Source organism: Oryx dammah, unplaced genomic scaffold (assembly GCF_014754425.2).
Source record: "Oryx dammah isolate SB20612 unplaced genomic scaffold, SCBI_Odam_1.1 HiC_scaffold_8, whole genome shotgun sequence".
Taxonomy (NCBI): domain Eukaryota; kingdom Metazoa; phylum Chordata; class Mammalia; order Artiodactyla; family Bovidae; genus Oryx; species Oryx dammah.
The window spans coordinates 35073663-35098035 of NW_024070192.1; the positions used below are offsets into that span (position 1 = coordinate 35073663).

A 24373-nucleotide genomic window follows, 5' to 3' on the forward strand; every position below is an offset into this window, starting at 1 on the left:
TGGAAAGTGGGCCAGTCCGTGACGCAAATCCTCTAGTCCCGCCCCCCACAACCCCGCCTACACTGCTCAGCTCCTTCGGTTTTAATTGGTTCTGGTTTCTCCGCCGCCAGACGTCTTCGCCACTCAACAGAGGTTTTACAAAGGTCCAAGTACCCGGGTGAGGACCTGGACGCTAAAATGAACACGGCCCGGATTGGGCACCCGTAGACCTTATTTGCATGGGAAATCGGGATTGGCTGGCTTCTTGGGGGGCCCGGGCGGTGTTCGTTCGGCTCGTGACCGTCGACAGCCATGGCGGGTCCCGGGGCTGCTTTCCGCCGCCTGGGTGCCTTGTCCGGAGCTGGGGCCTTAGGCTTGGCCTCCTACGGGGCGCACGGTCAGGGGGCTGGGGATGGAACTGGGATTGTGCTGGGGGAGATCTTTAGGATCTGGTGCATAGGCAGAGTCTAAAGGAGGTGTCGGCCCTCCCATCGACCAGACTGCCCGCGGAACCCTGAACCTTTTAAAAAACCTCTCAGCTGGGTCCACTGGGTTCCCAGAACTGTCCGTGCGTGTTTCCACCAATCAGAAGCCTCCTGGGGGCTCCCTTTCTTGTCGGCGTCCACCCGGGTCCACCACCACCACCACCACCACCACCACCACCACCACCACCACCACCACAGAAGTGGGGACTGTCTGGGTTGGCGCTAGGACTGGTAACCTTTGCTTCTCCTTTCCACAGGAGCCCAGTTTCCGGATGCCTACGGGAAGGAGGTGAAGTAACCGTGCTGGGGCTCCTCGACTTTGAGGCCTCGGAGGGCGCAAAGTCTGGGGTCCCTGAGAGGAGGGGAGGGACGAAACGCGGGTCTTTGGAGTGGCAAGGAATGCAAGTCTGAGGCCTGGGTACCTCAGGGAGGGGCAAGCTGGGGCTTGAGACATCGAGTTGGACCTTCCTGTCCACTGTGACTCTGCCCCAGCCTCCGGTGTCTTGCGTTGCTTAGGAAGTACCCCCATTTCTTTTTTTCTTACAGCTCTTTGACAAGTCCAACAAACACCACTTCTTACACAGCCTGGCCCTGTTAGCGGTACCCCTGTGCAGAAAGCCCGTCTGGGTAATTCCCCCCATCCCCACCCTAACCCTGACCAAGCCCCACCCCCATCCCTAACCCTGACCAAGCCCCACCCATTCCCTCTAACTCGCCGGGTTTTTACTGGCCTGAATTCTGCCTTATATCTTCTTCAGGCTGGGTTACTGCTAGCTTCTGGAACTACCTTATTCTGCACCACCTTTTACTACCAGGCTCTGAGTGGAGACCCCAGCTTCCAGAATTTGGCTCCTGTGGGAGGGAGCCTGCTGTTCTTCGGCTGGCTTGCCTTGGCTCTTTGAGCTTTCTTGTGTTTAATTTCTGGGTACTTTTTTTTTTTTTTTTTTAAGTATTGGAGCAGGGAAGGAATTAAAAGAGAAAGGCAAATAAAGAACTTTGGAGTTTTTGTTCATCTAACCTCATATAAGAGAAAGGGCAAAAATTGTCAACCTTTGAACTCCTTCCCTTTTCCAAGACCAAATCAGCGAGGCTTGGGTTTGGGTGGAGTCACTGTTCACTTAAGGTTAACTTGTTATAAGGTTCTTAAACTGGTGGGCACTAGAGTCATATAGAATGCTTGAACTAACACAGATTCTTACCAAAGCCCTCTTCGGGGCCTGGGAATCTATTCTAATAAGCTCATCTTGTGGTACTGATGCTCACTAGCATTAAGACTAGATTTTGGTAGGGTAGTGGTTTTCTGGGGCACCCACTTACTCTAGAAGTCAAGGTTAAGGCAAGGTGCGATGCGGTGTCATTACTTACAAAATACTTTGGGGTTCAAAGCTGAGACGGAACATCATACGTTGGGAGTCAGAAAATGCTTCACAATGCTTGAGATGATTCTTAAAAAGAGCTCTGTTGTGTGGCTGAAACGGAACAAAGAGAAGGAGATGGGAAGGGAGGGGCATGGGGCCACCTGAATCCTCAGTGTGGGCTGAATTTCTTAAGGCAGAAAAGGAGTGAGAAAAGGTGGCTAGGCAGGCTGGAGTAGCACCCACAGCAGAGAACTGGATGGTATTTAGGGGGCTAATTTTTATTAAAGTGTTCATCAAGTGTTGGGTCATGTGTCAGACAAATGTTACAAGGAAATTTAACTAAATGGTTGGACAAGACAGATATTATCTTTCCCTAGTGGGGTTTTCATCTAGTACTGGAAACAGACATTAAACAACTGAACACAAATATATCACTATGAGATGTGCTATGTGCTTGAAGGAAAAGAATAGAGAGGCCAGAACAATGGGCAGGGAGGGGTGTGTCGCTTGAGTTAGGAAGGCCTCACAGAGCAGGGCCCCTTAAGGCTGGAATCAACCATGCACAGAGTGGTGGGGAAATGTGGTTTTTGGCAGAAAGAATACCTGGTAAACAGGCTGAAATGGTATTGAAGCACTCAGAATTTATTTCCAGCGTGACAGTAAATCATTGAAAGGTTTAAAGTGAGAGAGAGTGCTAGAGTCTGATTTATATGTTTAAAAGATTTGGAAAACCAATCAGAGGACAGCGAGGATACCAACAGAGACCAGCCCAGAAGCCACTGGAGGTCCAGCTGTGAGATGGTGATGGTGGCTTGGCTGAGGGGGAAAGAAGTGGTGAAAATAGTCCAATTTAGAAGATGAAAGAGAGGGAGATTTCTGGTTTATGCACCTGGCTAGGTGGAGGTGCTGTTACTGGGATAAGAAACACTGAAGGAAGGGACAGATTGAAGGAGGTCAGTTTTGGACACTTGCTTCTGAAATGATTGGGAGACATCTGAGTGGAGATACCAAGCAGGTAACTGGGGAGCTCAGGGAGAGCAATCTGGCCTCAAGTTTACTTCACAACCCTCTCTGGTCAGTCTTCTATCCCACCTCTTCCCCATTCATGGGAAAGATTCCATGAATCACTATGATCTCATTTGCCAGACCCAGTGGATGATTTTCAGTCTCATCTCCCTCAGCCTCTGCAGCATTTGACACAGTTGGCCACACTGTGCTCAAAAACAGCCTATTTCTTCTGTGACACCACTCTCCTGGTCTTCTCTCTCTATGGCTGCTTTACCAGATTCTGTCTACCTGGTTTAACCAAATTTTAATTAAGAGAACTCATATGCAAAAGTATACATATTTTAATTTCACCTTTTAAAATGTCTGTTTTTGTGTATATTTTATAAACATGGATATCTGTATAGTATCCTGTCAGTGCATACTTAATTTTTGTGAAGGGGTGCATTCAAAAAAGTGCAGAGCATTCAGCTGAGTGAGATAGTTTCTAGGTAATTTCATTTGGCCCTATAGCTCTAATTACAACTTGCATACTTCTATTTATTTGGCTGCACCAGGTCTTAGTTGTGGCATATGGGATCTAGTTCCCCAAGCAGAGATTATAAGAACCCAGGCCCTCTGCATTGGAAGTGCAGAGTCTTAGCAACTGGACCATCAGGGAAGTCCCTCCATACTTTTAAATCCAGAGTTTATCTCTGACCCTGCTGCTGCTGCTGCTAAGTCGCTTCAGTCGTGTCCGACTCTGTGTGACCCCATAGACGGCAGCCCACCAGGCTCCCCCGTCCCTGGGATTCTCCAGGCAAGAACACTGGAGTGGGTTGCCATTTCCTTCTCCAATGCGTGAAAGTGAAAAGTGAAAGTGAAGTCGCTCAGTCGTGTCTGACCCTCAGCGACCCCATGGACTGCAGCCTTCCGGGCTCCTCCGTCCATGGGATTTTCCAGGCAAGAGTACTGGAGTGGGGTGCCATTGCCTTCTCTGATCTCTGACCCTAGTCCCTGCTAAACTCCATACCCCTGTAGCATCTACAGTGTATCATAGTGTTTAGTGGAGACCTGTAGGAATTAGGTGATGAGGAGAAAAAGGAGCATCTTCCAGACCAGGGCAAGTGCTTTGGAGGCAAGAACCCCATGCCTTCAAGACTGGAAAGGATTCCTGGTGGCTGGCTTAAAGATCATGAGATGGTCAACAGTGAAAGATGAGAACAGATGGGGCCAAATGATGGAGTGCCTTGTGCTGAGGGGTTGGACTCTTCTGAGGGTAATGGCGGGGGCCAGGTGGCTGGAGCATTTATATCCAGAGGGGAGGCATAAACTGAGGTGTATTAGTAGAGGATCAAAATATCACTTGATTGTAACGATGAGGGGATATCCTTGGCAGTCCAGTGGCTAGGGCTCTGTGCTTTCAATGCTGTGGGCCCAGGTTCAATCCCTGGTTAGGGAACTAAGATCCCACAAGCTGTACGGTGTGGCCAAAACAATGAAGATGAGTAAAATAAGGCCTCAGGAGATCTCCAGAGTGCCAGTGGCAGAGCCAACATTGGGTCCCCAGGCTCCTACCTCCCAGTCCAGTGCCCTTCATCTCAGGCAGCATTTGGAGTGCAGGGAACCTCCGGGCAGAGGAGACCTTGACAGTCCATAGACTGTATCCCTATCACCTTTGCATTGATCCTCCAAGTGGGTCAGACTCTTGAGGAACCAAGCTAAATAAAGCGCACGTATTGTATCCACTTCCCACTGAACAGTCCTACTAGTCAGTGGAAAGTGAAGCTATGAGAGGTGAAGCTACTTGTCCTATATCCTACAGCCAAGACCTGGGGAAGCTGTGATTGCAACTCTCTTCTATCCAGTTCCCAAAGCTAAGATTTTTTTTTCTTTGTATGTACCAAGAAATTCAAAATTTCAGCAGTGAAAATAGACCCTTTAATTTGATATAATGTGTTCAGGTTACAAGTAAATATTGAACTTGTTTTGCCTTTGGGGACTGGTAAGACTGATTTGCTGAGTTCAGCATGCATAGTTCACCAGAGAAGGAGACTAGATTATACTGGTAGTAAATCAACTGGAGAATCAGAGTGCTTAGAGCTCAGGATGGAATGGGCGGGCAGGAAATGACCAAGCAATAAGAGTGAAGGGCCTCCTGGACCAAGTCTGAGTCAGCTTTGACTTCCATTTTCCTTACATCCTATATCCAAGCTATCATGAAATCCTGTTGGCTGAAATACAGAACCTGAAACTGACCATTTCTCACCACCTCCATTGCTACTACCCTGACAGCTGGTCCAAGCCACCATCAGATCTCATCTAGTTTTTTGCAAGAACTTCCCTTGAGTTCCCTATTGAATTCTCAAAAGGTTCCTATGTCTGCACCTCACTTCAGATATGTGCTTGTGCTTAGCCACTCAGTCATGTCTGACTCGTGACCCCATGGACTGTAGCCCATGGGGCTACAGAGAACCAGGCTCCTCTGTCCATGGGATTATCCAGGCAAGAATACTGGAGTGGGTTGCCATGCCCTCCTCCAGGGGATTTTCCCAACCCAGGTCTCCTACATTGCAGGTAGATTCTTTACTGTCTGAGCCACCAGGGAAGCCCTTACTTCAGATATTCTAATGTAACTGAAATGAAGTGGGACCCAGCCAGAGGTTTTTTTAGTTTTGTTTTGTTGTATAGTTGCCCAGTTGTGTCTGACTGCGACTCCATGGACTGTAGCCTTCCAGGCTCCTCTATCCATGGGATTTGTTTAGATTTAATATGTATTTAGCCGTGATACGTCTTAGTTGCACCACCTGGGATCATCCATCTTTGTTGCAGCATGTGGGATCTTAAGTTGTGGCATTCGAACTGTTAGTTGAGGCACCTGGGATCTAGTTTCCTGACCAGGAATGAAACCTGGGCCCTCTGCTTTGGAAGGGCAGAGTCTTAGCCCCTGGACCACCACAGAAGTCCCAGAGGTATTTTTTAAAGCACCCCAGATGATTTGAACTTGTGGCTAGGTTGAGGACCACTCTTTCAATATGTGAATCTCATGTCTCCTCTCTGGCCAAATCCTCCAACACTTTGCCTTTCATTCAGTAGAAGCCAGTGGTCTACAGGGCCATATGTGATCTGGCCTCCTGTGACCTCTTTCCTCCTTATTCTTTTCATTGCAGCCACACTGGGCTTTGGTTAACTGAACAAACAAGGTACACTTCTACCTCTGGGCCTTTGCTCTTGTCCCCTCTACCTGAAAAACTCTTCACCTAGCAATTGGCATGGCTTAATCCTCAATCTTCTTGGTGCTCAACCATCACTTCAGTGATGATGCCTTTCTACTTCACCCTCTTTAAAATTGTAACTCCTGGTCACCATTCTTCTTTCCCTGCTCTATTTTTCCTTATAGCAATTGTCACAGTGTGACTTCCGAGGTATTTTATGTACATTGTTTCTTCCTGGGGAGATTAGGAATTTTGTTACTTTAAAAAAAAATGCTACATACCTTTTTTGATTGCCTGTCTGAAATACAGTAGGGGCTCATTAAATCTCCACTGAATAACTGAATTTCCATTTGTGTTCTGGTGGAGGTTGGTGCATGGTTTGGGCCAGGTAGAATCTGAGGCACTAAGGGATACCAGGAGAGAGGTCTGGCACTTGGGTTTGAAGCAGATGATGACTGAAGCTGTAGGACCAGCCCAGAGGAACAGGTACAGAGGAGCCGGCAAACCTGCTTCTCCCTATGTTCATCTTGCTGGGTGAGACCCCCATCTGCCTGGTCACCAGACAGGCAACAGAAGTCATCCTGGACTCCTCACCTCCGCATCTCACCTCTCAAGCAAGTTCTCTATTATTGTCTAAATATAGCCAAAGTCTGCCGCTTCCCGTCTGTCTACACTATCACAGCCATCCCCTCCCCCAGACTACTGGCAACAACCCAGTCTTAGGTGCCTCTGTTCTCCACCACGCAGTTTAAATGGTTTTCTAAAATAGCTGACCTCCCTCCATCGCCGTAAAATCTTTCAGTGGGCTTCTGCTGCCCTGGGGGCCAAAGCCCAGCTCCCACAAGGCCTTCTGCGCACGTGGCCCGAATTCTTATCTAAAAGGGCATTTCTTGCCACTAAGCCTTTAGGCCCCCAAGGCGCAGGACCCCCTCACACCTCCTGGCCTGGGCGCAGGACTCCAAGCCGAGGAAGTGATGCCTGTTGGGGAAGGCCTGCCTGTGTCCGGGCTGCCTCCTTAGCTCCTGAGCCTTGCCTCTCGCACGCTCGTTACTGTCTGGCGTTGTGGCTGGGGGCGCCTGTAGGAAGTACTGTAATTGCAAAGTGTCCGTGTGGGTCACAGCTGCGTCAGGTAGAGAAGACGGGCAAGCTACCCCCAAGGGGGCAGAAGGGGAGCCAGGAGCCAGTCGGAAAAGCCAATGGGTGAGAGTGTAGGGTGCTTGGCTGCGTCAGCGAGGCCCGAACCGCCCTCAGGAGGAGGAGCCTGGGGTCCAGCGCCGCACGAGCGGCCCTCTCTCCCACTAAGGGTCACTGGTCACTCTCCGCCCGCAGACCTGGCGGGGGTCGCAGGGCTAGGTCTCACCCGGCTGCCCTCCCAGGCGAGCTTCAGCATCCGAGCGGAAAGGGCGGGGACGCCCGTCAAGCCACAGAGCGGGTGGCCTGCGCTCCGCGGCCCCACAGGAAAGCAAACAAGCATTCTTTCTGCGCAGGCGCGCCGCTCTGGCCGGGAGGGGCGGGGCCTGGACGGGTTGGGGGCGGAGTCACCTCTGGGCCCGCCTCCACTAGCTCCTCGGGCCGCCGAGTGCTGGGCACCCGGGCTATTCTAGGGGCTTCAGGTGAGCAGGGGGAACAGAGGGGTCAGGAGACCTCCTTCGAGGTCGGGTCGTCGGTCTGACTGCAGGCCCATCTGTCCTGCGGTCTGCCAACAGCCGCCTCCGCGGAGAATGGGAGAACAAAGGGAGGGGGCGGTACTGGGGCCCCTGCGGGAATCCAGGGTCCCAGCGCCCCCGCCTTGCCCGCTGACACTTTCGGTTTCTCCCCGAGTCAGACGCGCCGCCCTAGAGACCCTGGGCCGGCGCTGGGCGCAGCCGCCTCTCCGCGTTTGCCTGTCGGTCTTTGTGTCTGTCTTTGTGTCTGTCTGCTGTCTTCGAGCTTGCCTCCACTTCTAGAACTAAACCTCTGGGACACCGAGATCCCGCGAATCCTCGCCCCTCTCCCATGGCAGGTAAGTGGGCTCAAGGTCGAGGGTCTCCGTTATCCCCCCCACGGACTTGGTAGCCCGGTGTCAGACGCATCCTCGGGGAATGTGCTCGGACTGGCTGTGTGGGGCCCCTCCCTTCCTCCCCGAGAAGCCGCCGCCCTGCTCCCCCGCCCCATCTTTCTCATTCTCTTCTCATCACATTTTCCCCGCAGCCTCGCGACTTGTAGGCCAAGGGGTAAAGGGATGAAGTCAGGGACCCCTTCTAACCTACTCTTGTCCCCCTCACAGGCTACTTGCCCCCCAAAGGGTATGCCCCTTCGCCCCCACCTCCCTACCCTGTGACTGCTGGATACCCGGAGCCGGCACTGCATCCTGGGCCTGGGCCCGGCCAGGTGTCTGGGCCCGGGCAGGCACCAGTGCCTGCCCACGTGCCTGCCCCTGCGCCGGGCTTTGCTCTCTTCCCCTCGCCTGGCCCTGGGGCCCCGGGACCAGCTGCCCCCTTCTTGCCATTGCCAGGGGTGCCTTCCGGCCTCGAATTCCTGATGCAGGTGAGTGGGAGGGAGGGAGGGAGGGAGGGAGGAAGGAAGGGAGGAGTGACAGGAAGGGGACCCAGGCGACTAGGCAGGCCAGCTGATGTCCGCCTGGCCCCTACTGTCTTTCCAGATTGATCAGATCTTGATTCACCAGAAGGCTGAGCCGGTGGAAAGTGAGTGGAAGGAGGAATAGGTTGGGCCTCATCACGGGGGCAAATAGTGGGCTCTGGGGCAGGCGCTGGTTTCGGAACCTCAGCATGTCACCCCTTGGCAGCGCTCTTGGGCTGGGAGACCTGTAACCGGTACGAACTGCGCTCCGGGGCCGGACAACCCCTGGGTCAGGCGGCGGAGGAGAGCAACTGCTGTGCCCGGCTGTGCTGTGGTGCCCGCCGGCCCCTGCGGGTCCGCCTGGTGGACCCCGGGGACAGAGAGGTGCTGCGCCTGCTCCGCCCCCTCCACTGTGGCTGCAGCTGCTGTCCGTGTGGCCTCCAGGAGGTGAGTGGGGAAGGCTGGGGCCAGAGAGAAACTTGGGTAAGGGGCTGGCCAGTGATGGCGGCAGAACCTGGGTGAGGCATGGGATGAGATGGTCTTCTGATTGGAGTTGGCCAGCAGCAGGTGGGATGGGAGGCCTAGTGAGAGGGAAGACAGGTGGTCTAGTGAAGAGGATGGAAGGTCTCATGAGGGGAAACAGATGATAGAGCTAGACTGGTGAGAGTTTGGGGGCCAGGGTACCCGGCTGGGCAGTGATTCTGTGTTTCCCACTCCAGATGGAAGTCCAGGCTCCACCGGGCACCACCATTGGCCATGTTCTACAGACCTGGCATCCTTTCATCCCCAAGTTCTCCATTCAGGACGCTGACCGCCAAACCCTCCTGAGAGTGGTGGGGCCCTGCTGGACGTGCGGCTGTGGCACCGACACCAACTTTGAGGTATCAGGAATAAGGGGAGATTCCTGGGACCCTCATAAACCAAGGCATCCATGAGGCAGGATAGTCAAGAGCTCATTAATCCAAACCTGCTGTGATGCCTACCACATTGCTGGCTTTCCTCTACTCAGAAATAAGATGGACCAGGATCTTATAAAACATGGCTGAGAGGATTTCATCTTAAGGGCCAATGCTGATTGTGATCTGCAACCTTGTGTTGAGGGAGAAAAAATAATCTTAGGCCAGGCTGGAGTTAGGGTGAAGGATGATTATTGAGTGTACCTTGGGCTGGGCCCACATGGCTCCTGTGTGTGTGAGTTCGTGAGCCCAGGCCCTGGAGCAAGCACTGATTTCACTTGTTAATATCCTGTGGCTTGCCTTGCCAAATGCCCACCCATCCACCCCTAGTCTGAAATCCAGGTGATGTCCTTCTTACCATACATTCTGGTTACCAACTTGGAGCCTAGGGAATCCAAGTGGTGACCATTTAAGAGTAAAGCCTGGGAAGCACCTTCTTTTCTAGAAGATAAAGGCACTTGAATACTTTAAGAGATAATTATTATGTGTAGATAAGGGAGGAAACATCAGGTATAGTCTGGTAGGCTTTCCAAGGCTTCTGATAAGGTGCTCTACCTAAGGTTACTTTTTAAAACTGAGTCACCTTGGTACCTGGGGAAAACTTCTTTGATAGGAACTCATTGGCAAAGAGATAACTTGGTGATCTCTGGATGGGAATATGTAGACTGCATGGTTCTCATCAGGTCAATCTTCCTTTTATGTATTATGAATGGTCCATATTTGGGGTTGTGCTCTTGGGTCCACAGGGCTGGCTGGGAGAGGCCCTGCCCAACCTGGGACTGGTCTGCAGGAAATGCCCCAGGGCTGTAGGACCTTCGGGGAAGGGGTTGGGCAGGACATCACTCCAGTTCTAGCCACAGGAGAATGAGCGGAGGATAAAGTCTAGGCAGTCACTGTGAATTACCACCCACATTGGCAGGGCCTGTTGCTGCTGGGCTCAGAGAGGCCAGTGAAGACCTTGGTCCTCAGAGGCCACTTTCTGCTGCCTCCTCCTCCCACTGGATGGAGGCTTGCATGCTGCACTAGACAGAGCCCTCACTACCCTGCAGATAAGAGAACAGACACCCCTCTGGGCCATCTAGCAGCCTGGTTGGCTGAGCACAATCAGGCATTTAGCAGCCTCTTTTAGCCCGTCTGGCCAGGATACTCTGTACAGGGCACAAACTGCACCAACCGTTGGTGGCAAGGACTTTGGTAACCAAAACAAACCTAGCAACTGGCCATCCGCTAAGGAGATTAGATTGTATTGTGCTTCTGTTTCTCCCAACACTGATGTTTAGTAGTCACGTGTGGCCTTTCAAGAGCAACAGATCCAAGTTGCCACCCTGATTCTTGTTGTGGACTCACAGGGTAACTTCAGGTAGCTCAGCGTCCCCAGATGTCACATGGAACCCAAAGGCTTTGGGAGGATTCACTCTGTGTATAGCCTGCACAGTTCATAACCAGGGACTGTGGAAGTGGGACCGGAGACAGAGATCAGGCACACCCCTTCTACGTGGGATCTCCTCCCTCCCTCTCTCCTGCCAGGTGAAGACCCCAGATGAATCCCGCAGTGTGGGCCGCATCAGCAAGCAGTGGGGGGGCCTGCTCCGAGAAGCCCTCACTGACACAGATGACTTCGGCCTCCAGTTCCCGCTGGACCTGGACGTGAGGGTGAAGGCTGTGCTGCTTGGAGCCACGTTCCTCATTGTGAGTCGGTGGCCCTTGCTCCTCCCACTGCCCCTCTGCTCTCACTCAGAGGTTCTGAGTGCTTCTTGGCCTCCTGCTAGGAGAGGTTCAGGGACAGAGTCTTTAGGGGTTTGGGGTTCCAGACCTGGGTTTTGACAGCTGAGCCAGGCTGGCCCAGCCAGATATCCTGCTGACCATGCCCTCCCCTCAGGACTACATGTTCTTCGAGAAGCGAGGAGGCGCTGGGCCCTCTGCCATCACCAGTTAGAGGCCCTCTCTGGGTGAGGAGACCATCAACTCAACCAGAATTCAGGATGGTCACTCGCTCTGGCCCCTGCTCAGAGGCAGCCCCTTTCCTCTGTGTACACTGCAGGCGAGAGACAGGGAAGCCTGAGAGGCTGGGGGCTTGGTGCCCCATCCCTCCCCTGCTCCCCTGGCCTCCTTCACCTGTGGCCCCTACAGAAGGGTATGTATGAGAGCCCTTCCCCTGCTACTTCCCACCACATCTCCAGTGGTCCCTCAGCATGCAGGCATATCGGCTTTCAAATGTTCCCTACCCACTTCCTCCCAACCCCTTCCAGGGTCTCTGCTCCAGACGAGACCTTAGAATGCAGGACTCTGGGGTTCTCTGACAGGGCTGGGGGTGGGAAAGGCACCAAAGATGGCAGACCTGGCCACCCTTTCCCCGCATCCACTTGGCCAATTTGTTCACCTCAGACGATGGCACTCTGAGGGCATCCTACCTCCCCACTAGGGCTAGGACCCCAGTGCCAACTTCCTCTCCCTCAGCTGGTGCTTGCTGCGACTTCCTGTGCCTTAACCACCCGTTCCTTCCCTTGTCCCAGGAAGGAAGCTGTATCTTTTTATGTTACATTCATATAAACTTTGTAACTTTTTGCACACTGGAAGATGTATGTAATAGGAGAGGGTAGGAGAAAGAGTTGGGTGTGGGAAGAGACAAAGGGAAATAAGACAGCTGGGATGGGCAGGGTCTGGCCCATCTCATAATCCACACTGCCAAGATGTGTCCTTGAGTCTAAGAGAGCCCCTTTCATCACCCATGATGGCCCCAGACCATGCCAAGGCAGCTGAGGCTGTATTCCCCAAGTCATCCAAGATGGTTCCCCCCACAGCACCCAGTGTGGTAGCTGATGGCAGTTCAGGATGGCTTCTCCCGTGACCCAGAATGGCCTTGTGCTCATTTTCTGTAGTGACAGAAGCTTCCTGTGGGTATGATGTGTCACAGCTCCGCTCCTCCAAGTATTCCCTCTTGTTGGGCAGAGTGGACTAGATCCTCCTATGGCCAAGGGAGCTTGTGGCCTCAGAGGCCAAGGGGCAGGTGAGGAGACAACAGCGCCCGATGCTGGGCTCCTCCTGTACCTACCACAGGCCTGTTGGGACCTTGTTCTGCTTCTGCCTTGTCTCATGTGGCTAGGCCCTTGGTCTGTCTGGTGTCTGTGCCCAAAGGAACAGAGCTCAGGGCTGGGCCAAGACGTAGCGGCTGGCGGCCGAGAGGTCCCACTGGTAACGCTCCAGGATGCGCCGGCAATCTGCTCTGGACCAGCTGCTGAGGTAGAAGAGCTGCTCTACCTGTGGGGGTGGGAAGACAGGCAGCTGACTGCCAGAGGGCAGGGCCAGGAAGGGCGGGAACCAAGGGAAGGGTCGGACTGTACCTTGAGGTTCCGTACGGCAGAAACCACATCTCCCCCGGTGGCTCTTAGAGCAGCCTGGCACTCCTGGTGGGTGACTCCGTGCACACTCAGCTCCACCTGCCGGGGATGAAGCCTCACTTAGGCCCCTTCTCCAGTCTGTAGCCCCTCTGGACACCGGGCCACTTCAGGGAGACCTCACCTCCATAACCCTCCTCTGCAGCTCGGGGTCAGACAAGGGTCCTCCGGAGGGGGTGGCGGCTTTGCTGGCTCCAGGTGCTCCTACAGGGTGACTGTGGGGAGATTCTCTTCTGGGCCAGGGAGGCCGCTCCCTGGGAGGCTGGGAAGAGCTGGCGGCCATGGGAAGGCGGGGTGACCGGCCTGGGGGTCCCTGGGGCCCAGTTCTGGCATGTCGAAGTTCAGGGGGACTCGACCCGCCTCCTGTGGGGCGGGGACCCAGGGAAAGAACTGACTCCAGACTCTTGGAAATGCCTGCATATTTGAGAAAGAAACCACAACTTGAGAGGAAGCCCAGCTGCCTTCTTTCTCTGGCTATCTGTCCTCGGGGTGGTCCTCTGTCCAGGCGGACCAGAACCCAGATGTGCAGGATGGATGCCCATATCCAGGCACCCAGGGGGCCCAGAGAGCGGCCCAGGGTTGCAGTGGGGAGATGCTGCCTGAAGTCCAGCCAGCATGTCAGCAGGCAGAGAAAGGGCAGGACCCGATAGGTGGGGAGATCACAGATACAATCAGAGCAAGGGGCACAGTTGGAGGGTGATTCCAGACCTGCTGGGAGACCCGGTAGGCTCTGTCCCCACCGCCACGCCCACCTTTAGTCCTCTGCAGAGCCACATTCCTTCTCTGGCCCCGAGCCTGAGGAGCATCCTGAAGCTTTGCCTTCCCTCTGTCCCTGTCGGAGAGTATTCCAGTTCATTCTCCACCCCCACCCCAGAGAGCAGTGCCCTCCCCCAGAGAATCTCTGGGGCCTCCAAGCAGGCTGAGACCTGAGGCACCTCCAGCCTCCCCTCCATCTTTACCCCTTCTCCTCCAGCTTCCCCTCTCTGGGGCTTCCAGGCAGGCTGAGACCTGAGGCACCTCCAGCCTCCCCTCCACCTTTACCCCTTCTCCTCCAGCTTCCCCTCTCTGGGGCCTCCAGGCAGGCTGAGACCTGAGGCACGTCCGGCCTCCCCTCCATCTTTACCCACCTCCCTCCATCTTCACCCTTCTCCCCTCCATCTTCACCTCCCCCACAGGCTCCCCTTCCAGAAAAGTTGCTGGGCTTGGCTGGTTCCTAGCCTAGCTCTGCCCCCCACTCTTTCAGGTCCTTACCCATCTGCGTTTCTCTGGTGTCGCTCTCCCCGGGCAGGGGTGCCTCTGAGGACGGGGCGGGTGGCTGGTAGGTCTACCAGTGTCACCGCCGAGGCTGGGAAGCTGCCCACTTTGAATGTGCGACCGTTCTGGCCCTTCCAGGTTGTGGAGTCAGGGCTGTGGGAAGAGGCGTGGGTGAAAGGGCTGGGCCCCAGGGGAGAGTAGGGGCTGGGCCCCGTCCACATTCAGCTCACAAGCTGTGCGCTATGGAGCCACATCTACCCGGAGGAAGGGACGCTTTTTTCTAACACAAAAGGGCTCTATGGGCCAGCGGTGGCTCTAGCAGGGAGGCCAGGACTGTGGTAGAGTGCTCGGGGCCCAGGGGGGAGAGGAGGCAGAGGCCTGGGGTTCAAGGAGCTGGGGGAGAAGCTGAGCCAGGACCAGTTCAGGAGAGTTGGGAGGGAGTCCTCTTGGGGCTGGGTGGGAGGCAGGAGACCCTCACCTGCCCTCGATGATAGTGATGGGGTCACCAGGTTCCATCCTCAGGGCACCAGGCTCCATGACCTCCCTCACACAACGTCCCTCAGGAGGCCAGGCCTGTAGAGACAGGAGGAAAGGGTGGCTGGGCTTGTGGCATGAGTCACAAGAGTAATGTCATGGGAACAGAGGAGACTCTTCATGTACCCATCAAGCAAACCCCTACCAGATGTGTCCTGGGCCCGGGGGTGGGGGGGGAATGGTCCCTGTCTCTCGGTTGTAATCCAGTGGTAGCAGACCTGGATTCCATGCCAAGCTGGACACAGCCCAGGGGTCAGGAAGTAACAAAAGGGGACCCTGCCTCTATCTAGGGGGGTCAAGGGGAGAGTCACTGTATACTTTCACTCCATACCCAGGCCCATCAGATCTGCCTCCCAAGCACCTCTGGGAATTCTCCACTTCTCTGTAGCACCACTGCCTCCACCTTCATCCAGACCTCTTCATTTCACATCTGCTTCACAGTCATTGCAGTCTACTGGTCTTCCCATCTTCAGTCTCATCCTTCTAATCCATTTTTGCACCAAACCAGAGCGTGTGCTATGCTAAGTTGCTTCAGTTATATTCAACTCTTTGTGACCCTATGGACTGTAGCCCACCAGGCTCCTCTGTCCATAGGGTTCTCCAGGCAAGAATACTGGAGTGGGTTGCCATGCCCTCCTCCAGGCTATTTTCCCAACCCAGGGACAGAACCCATGTCTCTTAGTCACCTGCATGGCAGGCAGGTTCTTTAACACTAACACCACCAAGGAGACCAGAGTGACATGTATCTAAGGATGGCTTGTAACTCTCCTGCTCACAACCATTCCGTGGCCCCGATGTCCTCAGAGTTAAGAACCAAACTCCTTTAATGTTAGAGTATATAGTGATTTAGAGCACAGCTCTGCAGTCAGTGACTGGTTCAGCTCTCCATTCCTCCACTTCCTGTGTGACCTTAGGCAAATCACTTAAACTGTCAGTGTCTTAACTGCCCCCTCCCTAAGATCGAGCTGGGTTGTTGTAAGGACTGAATGAGTGAAGATGCATCAGGATACGTGGAGAGCACTTAGTACAGTATCTTACACACACCGAGCGCTCTCAGTGCTAACACCGGTTATTTACCATGTCTTGTAAGTCCCTCCTTGGTGCACCCCGAAAGTGCCTCTGCCACCTTGGTCACTGTACTTCCCCCTCCCACGCTGAACCTTTCCTCTGTCTGTCAAACACCCACTGCATCCTGCCTCTCTGGGCTCCCCTCTCTCTTCCCCAGCCCCCAGCCAGCATAAACTAGACCCCAGCTGTCTCCCTGGGGCTCTGAGGACCCTAAAGGTGGGGAATGAATCTGCTTTGTTCAGAGTCAGGTCCCAGACCCCAAACTGGGAGTCAGTACATGTCCATCTTGTGCATGGGACCCTGGGAAAGGAAACAGAGGCAAGAGAGATTGGGGGTTTCCGAGGAGACAGGAGCTCCCACCTCTTGGAGCAGCCCCTCTAGGTCGGAAAAGGTGGGCCGGTCAGCAGGGTGGTAGGCCCAGCAGCGCAAGGCCAGGGTGTAGAGGGCCCTGGAGCAGAGAGGAGGCCTGGGCAGGCGGGCTCGGTCCTTCTCCAGCCGTTGCAGGATGAGGTATGGCGGGACCCCAGCCCAGGGCTCCTCGCCCCCTGCGAACATCTCCCACAGCGTCACCCCATACATCCACACGTCCGAGGCAGATGAGAAGGCCCCGTGGCGCAGGCTCTCGGGCGCACACCTGCGGAAGCGGAGCTGAAGGGGGCCGGATGTGTGCGTAGGGTGTGCGCCTGGAGCGCCCACCTGCCACTGGGCACGACCCCTTAATGCGGCCTGCCGGCCTGCGTTCCTTCCAAAGTCCTCGTTTCTCTGCCCTTCGGGACCGAAAGACTCCTCTAGTCCCTGCCTCCCTCAGAGGACCACCCCCTCGGCTCCTGCCCCCAGATCCTGCCCCTCCGCCAGGTTCTCACCATGCAAAGGGGATGCGGCGGGGCCCACCCATGATGTAGCGGCCCCGGGCGCCGCCCAGCGGTCGCACCAGCCCGAAGTCAGCCACCTTGATGGTGCGCGGTGAAGCCAGTAGCAGGTTGCGCGTGGCCAGGTCTCGGTGGACCAGCCCACGGGCCCCCAGGTACGCCATGGCCCCCGCCACCTGCCGCAGGAAGAGGCAGAGCAAGGCCAGGGCCAGCGGGGGCGTGGGGGCCGGGGCTGTCAGACGCGCGTGCAGGGAGCCCAGGGGCGCCAGCTCCATCACCTGCAGGAGCACGTCGGTGTGAGCGGTGGTCCGTCCCCATGAGACCCAAGCGCTCACCCTCCTGTAGCCCATCGGCCCGGGGACTGTCCCAGGTGCCAGCGTCGGGGTTTGCTCACCATCTGCAGAGGCTGGCCCAGTACAAGGCCGTGCAGGCGCAGCACGTGTGGATGCTCCAAGTTCATCATGACGGACACTTCTCTCAGGAAGTCCTCTAGCTCAGTGCCCTCGGGACCTTCGGGACCCACCCGGAGGGACTTGACAGCCACTGGGGCCTGCGAGTGCGGGGAAGCACCGTAAGGCACGGGAGCAAAGAGTTAGGCCAAGGCCAGAGCAGAGAGGGCCCTCAGAGAGGGGGCAGCTGGCCCAAGGTCCCAGAATGAAGTAGGTTCCCTGGACACTCACAGTCTGGCCGCTGGGTAGTGTCCACAGCCCTCGGTGCACCATGCCAAAGCAGCCGGAGCCCAGAAGCTCCCCTCGGCACAGAGCCCGGTCTGGGATCAGACACTTGAGTCTCCCATCTGGCTCAGGGAGGGATGGAAGGCTATCTGAGGGTGGGGTGGTCTCCTTCTGCCCAGAGGCAAAGCCCCCAAGGATCTGAAACAAGGATGGGAAATCAGGTGTGTGGAACTCTGTTTACACTCTTTGCCACTCAGCCTGCCCCCTGCCCAGGCCTGAGCTGGCCCTGAAAAGCCTCTCACCCCCACCCCAAAACACACACCTTGTAGACCCAGTTCTTAGACTTGAGCCCCGAACGGTGCCTCTTCAGAGCTTCAGCCAGTCTGCGTTGGGCTGAGGGAGGCCAGAAGCAGAGGGATGGGGTAAAGGGGGCGGCAGGGAGCAGGATGCAAGAGATTTACAAGCAAGAAGAAGGCTGGGGTGTGTGGTGGTTGGAGGAGAGTCGCAACTAACAGGCTGGGGAAGGAAACAGTAGGGCCTAGGGGCAGGGGACTCTCACCAGGCCGGCCCATGCCAATGCCATCCAGATCTTCAGCTCTTACAAAGTCAAAGTGCTCCAGCCGAGTCACGTTAAGCTCCTCCAGGATGGGCCGGTAAAACTGGGCCAGCTGGAGGTCTCGGAGCAGCCGCAGCAGACACAGGGAACCCGCCTCGGGGAGCATGTCTGGAGAAGGGACCCCTGTGAGGCCCCATCCTCCAGTCACATGATCCAGGGTAGTCACCTGAGACACTCAGGCACCAGAGACATGGTCGCCAGCTCCACCCTCAAACCCTCAGAAACACTCAGGTACAGAGGGAGGGATCTCAGGGTCAGCCAGGAATCCTGCCCCTAATACACACAAACCCACCCAGGAAGAACATTCTCCTCACACCTAAGATTTTAGCACCTAGCAGACTTCAGGTGTGTGGACCGGTCTGAGATATGGCACACTGCCTGTACCCCCGTGCATGCTAAGTCGCTTCAGTCATGTCCAACTCTTTGGAACCCTATGGACTGTAACCCACCAGGCTCCTCTGTCCTTGGAATTCTCCAGGCAAGAATACTAGAGTGGGTTGCCATGCCCTCCTCCAGGGAATCTTCCCGACCCAGGGATGGAACCCGCATCTCTTATGTCTTCTGCACTGGCAGGTGGGTTCTTTACTAGTGCCACCTGGGAAGCCCTGCCTGTACCCCTAGGCCACTCAGATATACTGCCTCTTAGACTTGAGGTGCACCCTTGTACACACCCACTCAGGTTCACCAGAGACATTCTGATCCACCATACACTCCAGAGATGCCCTGATACGCTAACCACACTTCAGACACAGAGGTACAACACACACACGTCACACCTATAGATCCCCTAGAAATATGATGCAAAAGACACCAGAGACACAGGATACATGTCCACTCCCAGCTGAGCCATATACTAGTTGCCGCAAGACCACCAGGCTTCCTGCCACGCACCCCTCACACACAGCCCCCCTTGAGACATGTGGAGTTTACTGCCTCCAAGATTCACCAGCCCTCACGTGTGAGACACCCAGGTCTACACAAACACACAGCGCACAAGACATCAAGCTTTGGTGTCCACATGTACCTGAGATATGCCGGTAGGCTGCCCCCTCTGCCCAGAGTCATTGCCTCTTCCACACCCTAGGCAGCAACATGTGAAATCAAATCGGGCATTTGTGACGGGCGGTAAACCTCAGGTACTGCTCAGAGACACCCGGGCTGCCAGGTACACAGTCCCTTCCCCACCCACCTGAGCTCAGATCCCAAGACAGAGCCCGGCCGGGACACGTGAGTCCCAGGCAACTCCACCAGTCTTTATTCAATAAGGCTCTCGGCGCCGGCTGTCTGCGCACACACTCTCCCTCACACACACCTGCCCTCCTCCCACCCCTACTTAGTTAAGCCCGGAGGAAGCGGAGGGCCCCAGGCTGGGTCCCGAGGGACGCTCGGAGGTGGCGAAGAATCCCGGACCAGAGCAGGGGCGGCGGGAGGAGAAAGCCAGGGTGCTAAGACATCCGGCCCAGTGGCAAGGTGAGAAGCGGACGGACAGCACGAGATGGGGGACAGGAGGAGACGTGGCCGCGGAGGAGAAGGACCGGGGAGGGGAGGCTCGCACCCCCGGACGCGCCCCCAAACGAAGGCCGCCCCGCCAGCCCGGGCCCCAGAGCCCCTGCCTCTCCCGACCCTCACCTGGCGAAGGCGGAAGCAGCAGCTGGGGAGCCGCCCAGGCTGCCGGGACTAAATCCCGGGGAGGGCAGGACCGAAGCCGCGGGGCGGGGCCTGGCGGCTTGGCCCGGGTTCCCCGAGGGATGGGGGGTGGGTGGATGAGGTGGGGGTTGATGCTGGCGGCCGGCCAGCCAGGCCAGACCCCCCCCCCGGGGGGGGGCCCCCTCCCTTCGCCGGTCCTTTGCTCGCCCCCTTCCCACCCTCTCTCCACCTTCCCACCCTCTTGCCAGACTTCTCCAAAGAACTTCTCACCCCTCCCCAGACTTCCTCCTCGGTGTCTCCTTCCCCCTTCACCCCTGCCCCGTGCCCCCTTCAACCGAATCCTCCACCTCCCTCAACCAGCGCCCCACCCACGAAATGAATAACCCCTGGTAGAGAGACCCGCCCAGGGCCCGGGGATAAAGCTAAACAGGACAGAGTCCCTGAGAGGGCTTCATGGCACTCTGATGCAGAAAGCCGGCCTGGCGCAGCTTTCTGGGCTGTGAAATGGCGCCACGACCGAGGTGTTGATGGTGGCGCAGGTAGTCAGCTCCAGACCGCACCGAGTCTCTAAGACTAAAGCCCTTGGCCTTTCCCCCTGCTCTGAATGTCCTTTCCCAATCACATGTGCTGCCCCCGAAATGGACCTTTTGGGGAGCTCCCCAGGGTGGAACATGTGGGGGGCTCTGGAGCAAGTGGGGCGGAGACAGCTTCTGAGTGGCTCCTCAGCCCGATTCCAGCTTGGTACCTGGTCTTGGTGATCCAGGGCAGCGCTCCATACCTCAGGGCACAACTTCCCATCTCTGGCACTTCCTGGCCTCCTGGCCCCTCCCACCTGTTACCTCTGCTGACACCAGGGTTCTGTACACTTCTGCTTGCCCTGTGGGGCAGGACAGTCTGGCTCCAAGAAGGCTCTGAGAAGGAGTAAACCCTCTTCCTTTCCCTCACGGGTCTCAGGACCAGTCTTAGGCCATCTGGCCTGTGTCCTTCTGTCCCAGGGATAGATGTGTGAGCATAGCAGATGCAGTCTCCAGAGTCCCATGGGCGGCAAAGCCCCCTCATCTTGGTAAACATATGGAAAACTCCAGCACTGATAGGAAAATCGTAGTTCACAGTTCTCCTCCTGTGGTTTTCTTGCCAGCTCTCTTGCCCTCCCACCAGGGCAGATAACAGATGTGATGGTTCCCTGCACATCTCATCTCTGATTTGCTGTGGACTGGCTCCACACCGGAGGGGCTGGATCTGTCAGGTGTCCTAAGGTACTTGGGACAATGTAGGCCTCTAATAGGTGCCGTGCATATTGTCTTTGAAGAAGTCTGCTCAGTCTAACTGCCGAGCCCTGGGAGGTGAACAGTGTGGAGTCCTGACTGCTAGATCGCCAGGGAATTCTCCAGCAATTACTATTCCCATTTATAAAACCCAGAGATGGTTTCTGCCTGCTCTTGACCTTTCAGTCAACAGAATCACGCACTTTATTGTTTGCATTTGGCTTCTTTCACTCTATATTTTTTTTGTTTGGTTGAGGTTCTTCTTTTTTCCCAAATTTTTATTTATTTATTTTTAGCTGTACTGGGTCTTTGTTGCTGTGGGAGGGCTTTCTCTAGTTGCTGAGAGAGGGGGCTACTCTCTAGTTGTGGTAGTTGGGCTTCTCATTGCAGTGACTTCTCACTGCAGAGCATGAGCTCTAAGTTTCGCAAATTATAGAGCACAGGCTCAGTAGTTGTGGCCAGTGGGCTTAGTTACCCTGTGGCATGTGGGATCTTCCTGGTGCAGAGATTGAACCTGTGTCCCCTCCATCGGCAAGCAGATTCTTAACCACTGGACCACCAGGGAAGTCCCTTGTCCAGTTTCTTGATGGGAAACACAGCAGTTCCATGAGCATCTTCAGGAAAGAGCAGGTGAAACTTGATTTTCCTCTGGATGTCCAGTGTCCTCACAGATCTGGGTACACTGGAAGTCCTCTGGGTACTGAACGAATGAATACATGCGTGTGGAGCACATGGTGGGATATGAAGGCCGATGCAGCCGGAGAGGCTGGCAGAAGCCAAACTAGGTGTCAGATCATCCTTCCAGCAGGCTTTCACTGTGCCAGGTTCTGGGGACCCAGGTGAACAAGCTGGCATGATCCCTGACCTGGTTTGGTTCAGTCTGCAGGGCCTTGCAGAACACGCTCAGGAGCTCAGGCCTTTTCTTAGGGCTTTGGTACCCCCTGAAAAGTTTTAACAGGGGAGTGACAGAACCAACCTGAGGTGTAAAGAGGCTGGGAAAAGGTGAGAGAGAAAAAGGAGGGAACTCAAGGAAGAGGCTGTGACCATTGGCTCAGGGGAGAGAGGCTGCCCTGCTGGCCTTGGTGTGGGATGGAGAGGAGACTGAGGAGGGGGCGCTCCTGACTGGACTCTTGGCCTGGTTCCTCTGTGCTCCAGCAGGAAACCAGAGGCAGAGGCTCCACCCACCTTTGTCTTTGACTTGGAAAAAACCCCAGGAAATCAGAGGCCTCTTTATCCCCCTTTGTTTCTTATTTTTGGAGTTAAGCTTCTCTCCTCCTCCACCTTTGCCAATAAAGATGATGGGGTATGGAGGAGCAGAGCCTGATGATTCTCACCCCCACCTCGGGAGGCCTGCCTCCAGGCTGAGATGGGGCATCCAGCTAACACTTAAACTTGGAGGCCCAGAGCACCACCCCCTCCACCCTCTCCATCTGCCTTTCCCCAACTTCTGCCTGGCCCTGCAGGCTCTGCATCCGAGAAAGATGAGCACATTCACACCACCAGAGCCAAGTTTTCCCCACAGGGCAGAGAACCAGGAGGACAAGCAGAGATGGCTGCCCAGTGGCCAACCTCCCCTCCCCAACCTTGGGTTTGGCAGACAGGTAGGACCCATCCTTCTTCAGGAACCATGCTGGCGCCTCTGCCTTCTCCCTTTCTGCCCTGACCCCTGAGATCACTGAGCTTTTCCCCTTCTCCATGACCACATCAACCTCTCAGCAGAGGAAAGCCCCCCAACATTCTGGTTCTCTCTCTCCTCTGAGCCTTTGCACGACTATTCCCTCTTCTTGAAAGTCTTCCCACCCTTCTCCAAATCTGGCCTTGCTAAGTTCAGGCAGCCTACCCCTAATCTGGTCTGGACTCTTCCCCTACACCCTAAGATCCTTGTGCTTTCTTCTCATTGCACTCATTGCTCTGATAGAATTTGCCAGTAACTTGTCTTATCTCTCCTGCTAGATTCCAAGCTCCAGGTAGAATATGACTTCATCTTGTCTGGGCATTGCTATGTCCCTCATGCCCAGTATGGTGTCTGACTCATATGATAAGTGCTCAGTAACCTTTGTTGAACAAATGGACGAGACAGAGTCATCTGGATAGAGTGAAGCAAAGGAGATTTTTGACATCAGGAGCTCCTTTGATGGGAGTGATGGGGATGGGAGTTTCTAAACTTAATCCATAAGTGTTCTCCTGGTGAACCCACCCCAGCCCCCACCCCACGTGACACACCCTGGCCCCACATAGTTAGCTCTCACCAGACCCTTGAGTAACAGCCTCTTGTTCCATCACCCCATCTCAATCTCCCAGGACCCTGAGGTCCCATTCTTTTCCAGTTTACGTTTGCTCACTAGTTAATGGAGTCACCAGCCCACCACCTTGTATCTATCTGACAGTTTTCTTTCCAAAGTGGAAGCAGTCTTAAATCTTCCATATTCCGACAGGCTCATAATGGAGCTGAGGGCCTTTACAGAATAGTAGCTCTGGGACATCCCAGGTGGTCCAGTGGCTAAGACTCTAAGCTCCCAATGCAGGGGGCTCAGGTTCCATCCCTGGTCAGGGAACTAAATCCAACATACCGAAACTAAGAGTTTGCATGCTACAACTAAAGATCCCATGTCCTGCAACTAAGATCTATTGCAACCTAATTAATTATTATTATTTTTTTAAACCAGTAGCTGAGAGCTCACTTCTGGAGTCTGACTACCTGAGTTTGGATCCCAGCTTGATCACTTACCATCCTATAAATCTGGGCAAGTTACTTCATGTTTGTACACCTCTGTTTCCTCATCTTCAAGATGAGATTATTATGAGTATCTACCTTGCGGGGTTATTGAAGAATTAACTGTGCCCGTGTGTGTGGTAGCCGGTCTCCAAATCAGCTCCCAGTGAACCTCCCCAGCTGGTATCACGGTGTCGTGCCTTTCCACAATGATCTGTGTAATCAATGAGGTTCCCAGGTGTTGCAGTAGTAAAGAACCTGCCTGCCAATGCAGGACATACAAGAGACACAAGTTCGATCCCTGGGTCAGGAAGATCCCTGGAGAAGGGAATGGCAGCCCACTCCAGTATTATTGCCTGGAGAATCCCATGCACAAGGAGCCTGGCATGCTATAGTCCATGGGGTCACAAAGAGTGTAATCAATGGGATATTGTGAGGATGGTGTGTGACTTCAGAGCTAGGTAGTGAAAGCCAGTGTGGCTTCCACCTCCCTCTCTTGGATCACTCACTCTGGAGGAGGCCAGCCACCATGTCCTGACAGTCAAGTAGCCCAATGGAGAAGCTCCACTTTTCGAGAAGTTGAGGGCTCCTGCCATCAGCCGACACCAACCAGCCAGCCAGACATTTGAGTGAGCTATCTTGGAATCTTGAAAGCTGATCCACTAGCCCTTAGATGTCTACAACCCTGACCTACATCTGGACAACATCCTCACCAGAAACTCTGAGCCGGAAACACCCATTTTAGCTGCTTCTATATTTCTGATTCACAGAAACCATGAGATAATAAGGGTTTACTGTTTCA

General features: G+C 54.9%; 3 protein-coding genes across 7 annotated transcripts; 2 read left to right on the forward strand and 1 right to left on the reverse strand.

The window, feature by feature from the left end:
- The first annotated feature begins 233 nt into the window (after positions 1-233).
- On the forward strand, positions 234-1488 carry TMEM256 (transmembrane protein 256). The gene is made up of 4 exons (XM_040243509.1): positions 234-376; positions 722-753; positions 1011-1091; positions 1223-1488. Exons 1-4 carry the CDS (start codon positions 292-294, stop codon positions 1364-1366), a joined length of 342 nt encoding a protein of 113 aa, XP_040099443.1. The 5' UTR covers positions 234-291; the 3' UTR covers positions 1367-1488.
- A 4076-nt stretch (positions 1489-5564) lies between these two features.
- On the forward strand, positions 5565-12104 carry PLSCR3 (phospholipid scramblase 3). Of its 2 annotated transcripts, XM_040243523.1 has the most exons (8): positions 5565-7634; positions 7847-8023; positions 8288-8547; positions 8663-8705; positions 8807-9027; positions 9300-9461; positions 11064-11225; positions 11416-12104. In XM_040243523.1, the coding sequence occupies exons 2-8, from the start codon at positions 8017-8019 to the stop codon at positions 11470-11472; spliced, it is 912 nt and encodes a 303-aa protein (XP_040099457.1). In that variant the 5' UTR covers positions 5565-7634; positions 7847-8016; the 3' UTR covers positions 11473-12104. The 2 variants fall into 2 exon arrangements, with proteins under 2 accessions (XP_040099457.1, XP_040099456.1); XM_040243522.1 differs by having other exon boundaries at positions 5565-8023.
- On the reverse strand, positions 12097-20419 carry TNK1 (tyrosine kinase non receptor 1). Of its 4 annotated transcripts, none has more exons than XM_040243514.1 (14): positions 20339-20419; positions 18971-19026; positions 17890-18054; positions 17653-17723; positions 17337-17528; positions 17051-17206; positions 16651-16934; positions 16148-16421; positions 14664-14758; positions 14183-14338; positions 13684-13763; positions 13056-13345; positions 12878-12973; positions 12097-12794 (listed from the first exon to the last, which is right to left on the reverse strand). In XM_040243514.1, the coding sequence occupies exons 3-14, from the start codon at positions 18050-18052 to the stop codon at positions 12681-12683; spliced, it is 1971 nt and encodes a 656-aa protein (XP_040099448.1). In that variant the 5' UTR covers positions 18053-18054; positions 18971-19026; positions 20339-20419; the 3' UTR covers positions 12097-12680. The 4 variants fall into 4 exon arrangements, with proteins under 4 accessions (XP_040099448.1, XP_040099449.1, XP_040099447.1 ...); XM_040243515.1 differs by lacking the exon at positions 20339-20419 and adding an exon at positions 19576-19641; XM_040243513.1 differs by lacking the exon at positions 18971-19026.
- Positions 20420-24373: the final 3954 nt, after the last annotated feature.

What these genes read in the sequence shown, in the direction of transcription:
- TMEM256 (XM_040243509.1), top strand. Translation starts at nt 292, where the DNA reads ATGGCGGGTCCCGGGGCTGCTTTCCGCCGCCTGGGTGCCTTGTCCGGA. An exon ending in CGGATGCCTACGGGAAGGAG is followed by an intron (nt 754 to 1,010) that starts GTGAAGTAACCG and finishes TTTTTCTTACAG; the next exon opens with CTCTTTGACAAGTCCAACAA. An exon ending in TGTGCAGAAAGCCCGTCTGG is followed by an intron (nt 1,092 to 1,222) that starts GTAATTCCCCCC and finishes TATCTTCTTCAG; the next exon opens with GCTGGGTTACTGCTAGCTTC.
- PLSCR3 (XM_040243522.1), top strand. An exon ending in GAAGGCTGAGCCGGTGGAAA is followed by an intron (nt 8,706 to 8,806) that starts GTGAGTGGAAGG and finishes ACCCCTTGGCAG; the next exon opens with CGCTCTTGGGCTGGGAGACC. An exon ending in TTGGAGCCACGTTCCTCATT is followed by an intron (nt 11,226 to 11,415) that starts GTGAGTCGGTGG and finishes CCCTCCCCTCAG; the next exon opens with GACTACATGTTCTTCGAGAA.
- TNK1 (XM_040243513.1), bottom strand. Translation starts at nt 20,369, where the DNA reads ATGGAGCGCTGCCCTGGATCACCAAGACCAG. An exon ending in CACCAGAGAAACGCAGATGG is followed by an intron (nt 13,764 to 14,182) that starts GTAAGGACCTGA and finishes ACTCTCCGACAG; the next exon opens with GGACAGAGGGAAGGCAAAGC. An exon ending in CTGCCGTACGGAACCTCAAG is followed by an intron (nt 12,795 to 12,877) that starts GTACAGTCCGAC and finishes CCACCCCCACAG; the next exon opens with GTAGAGCAGCTCTTCTACCT.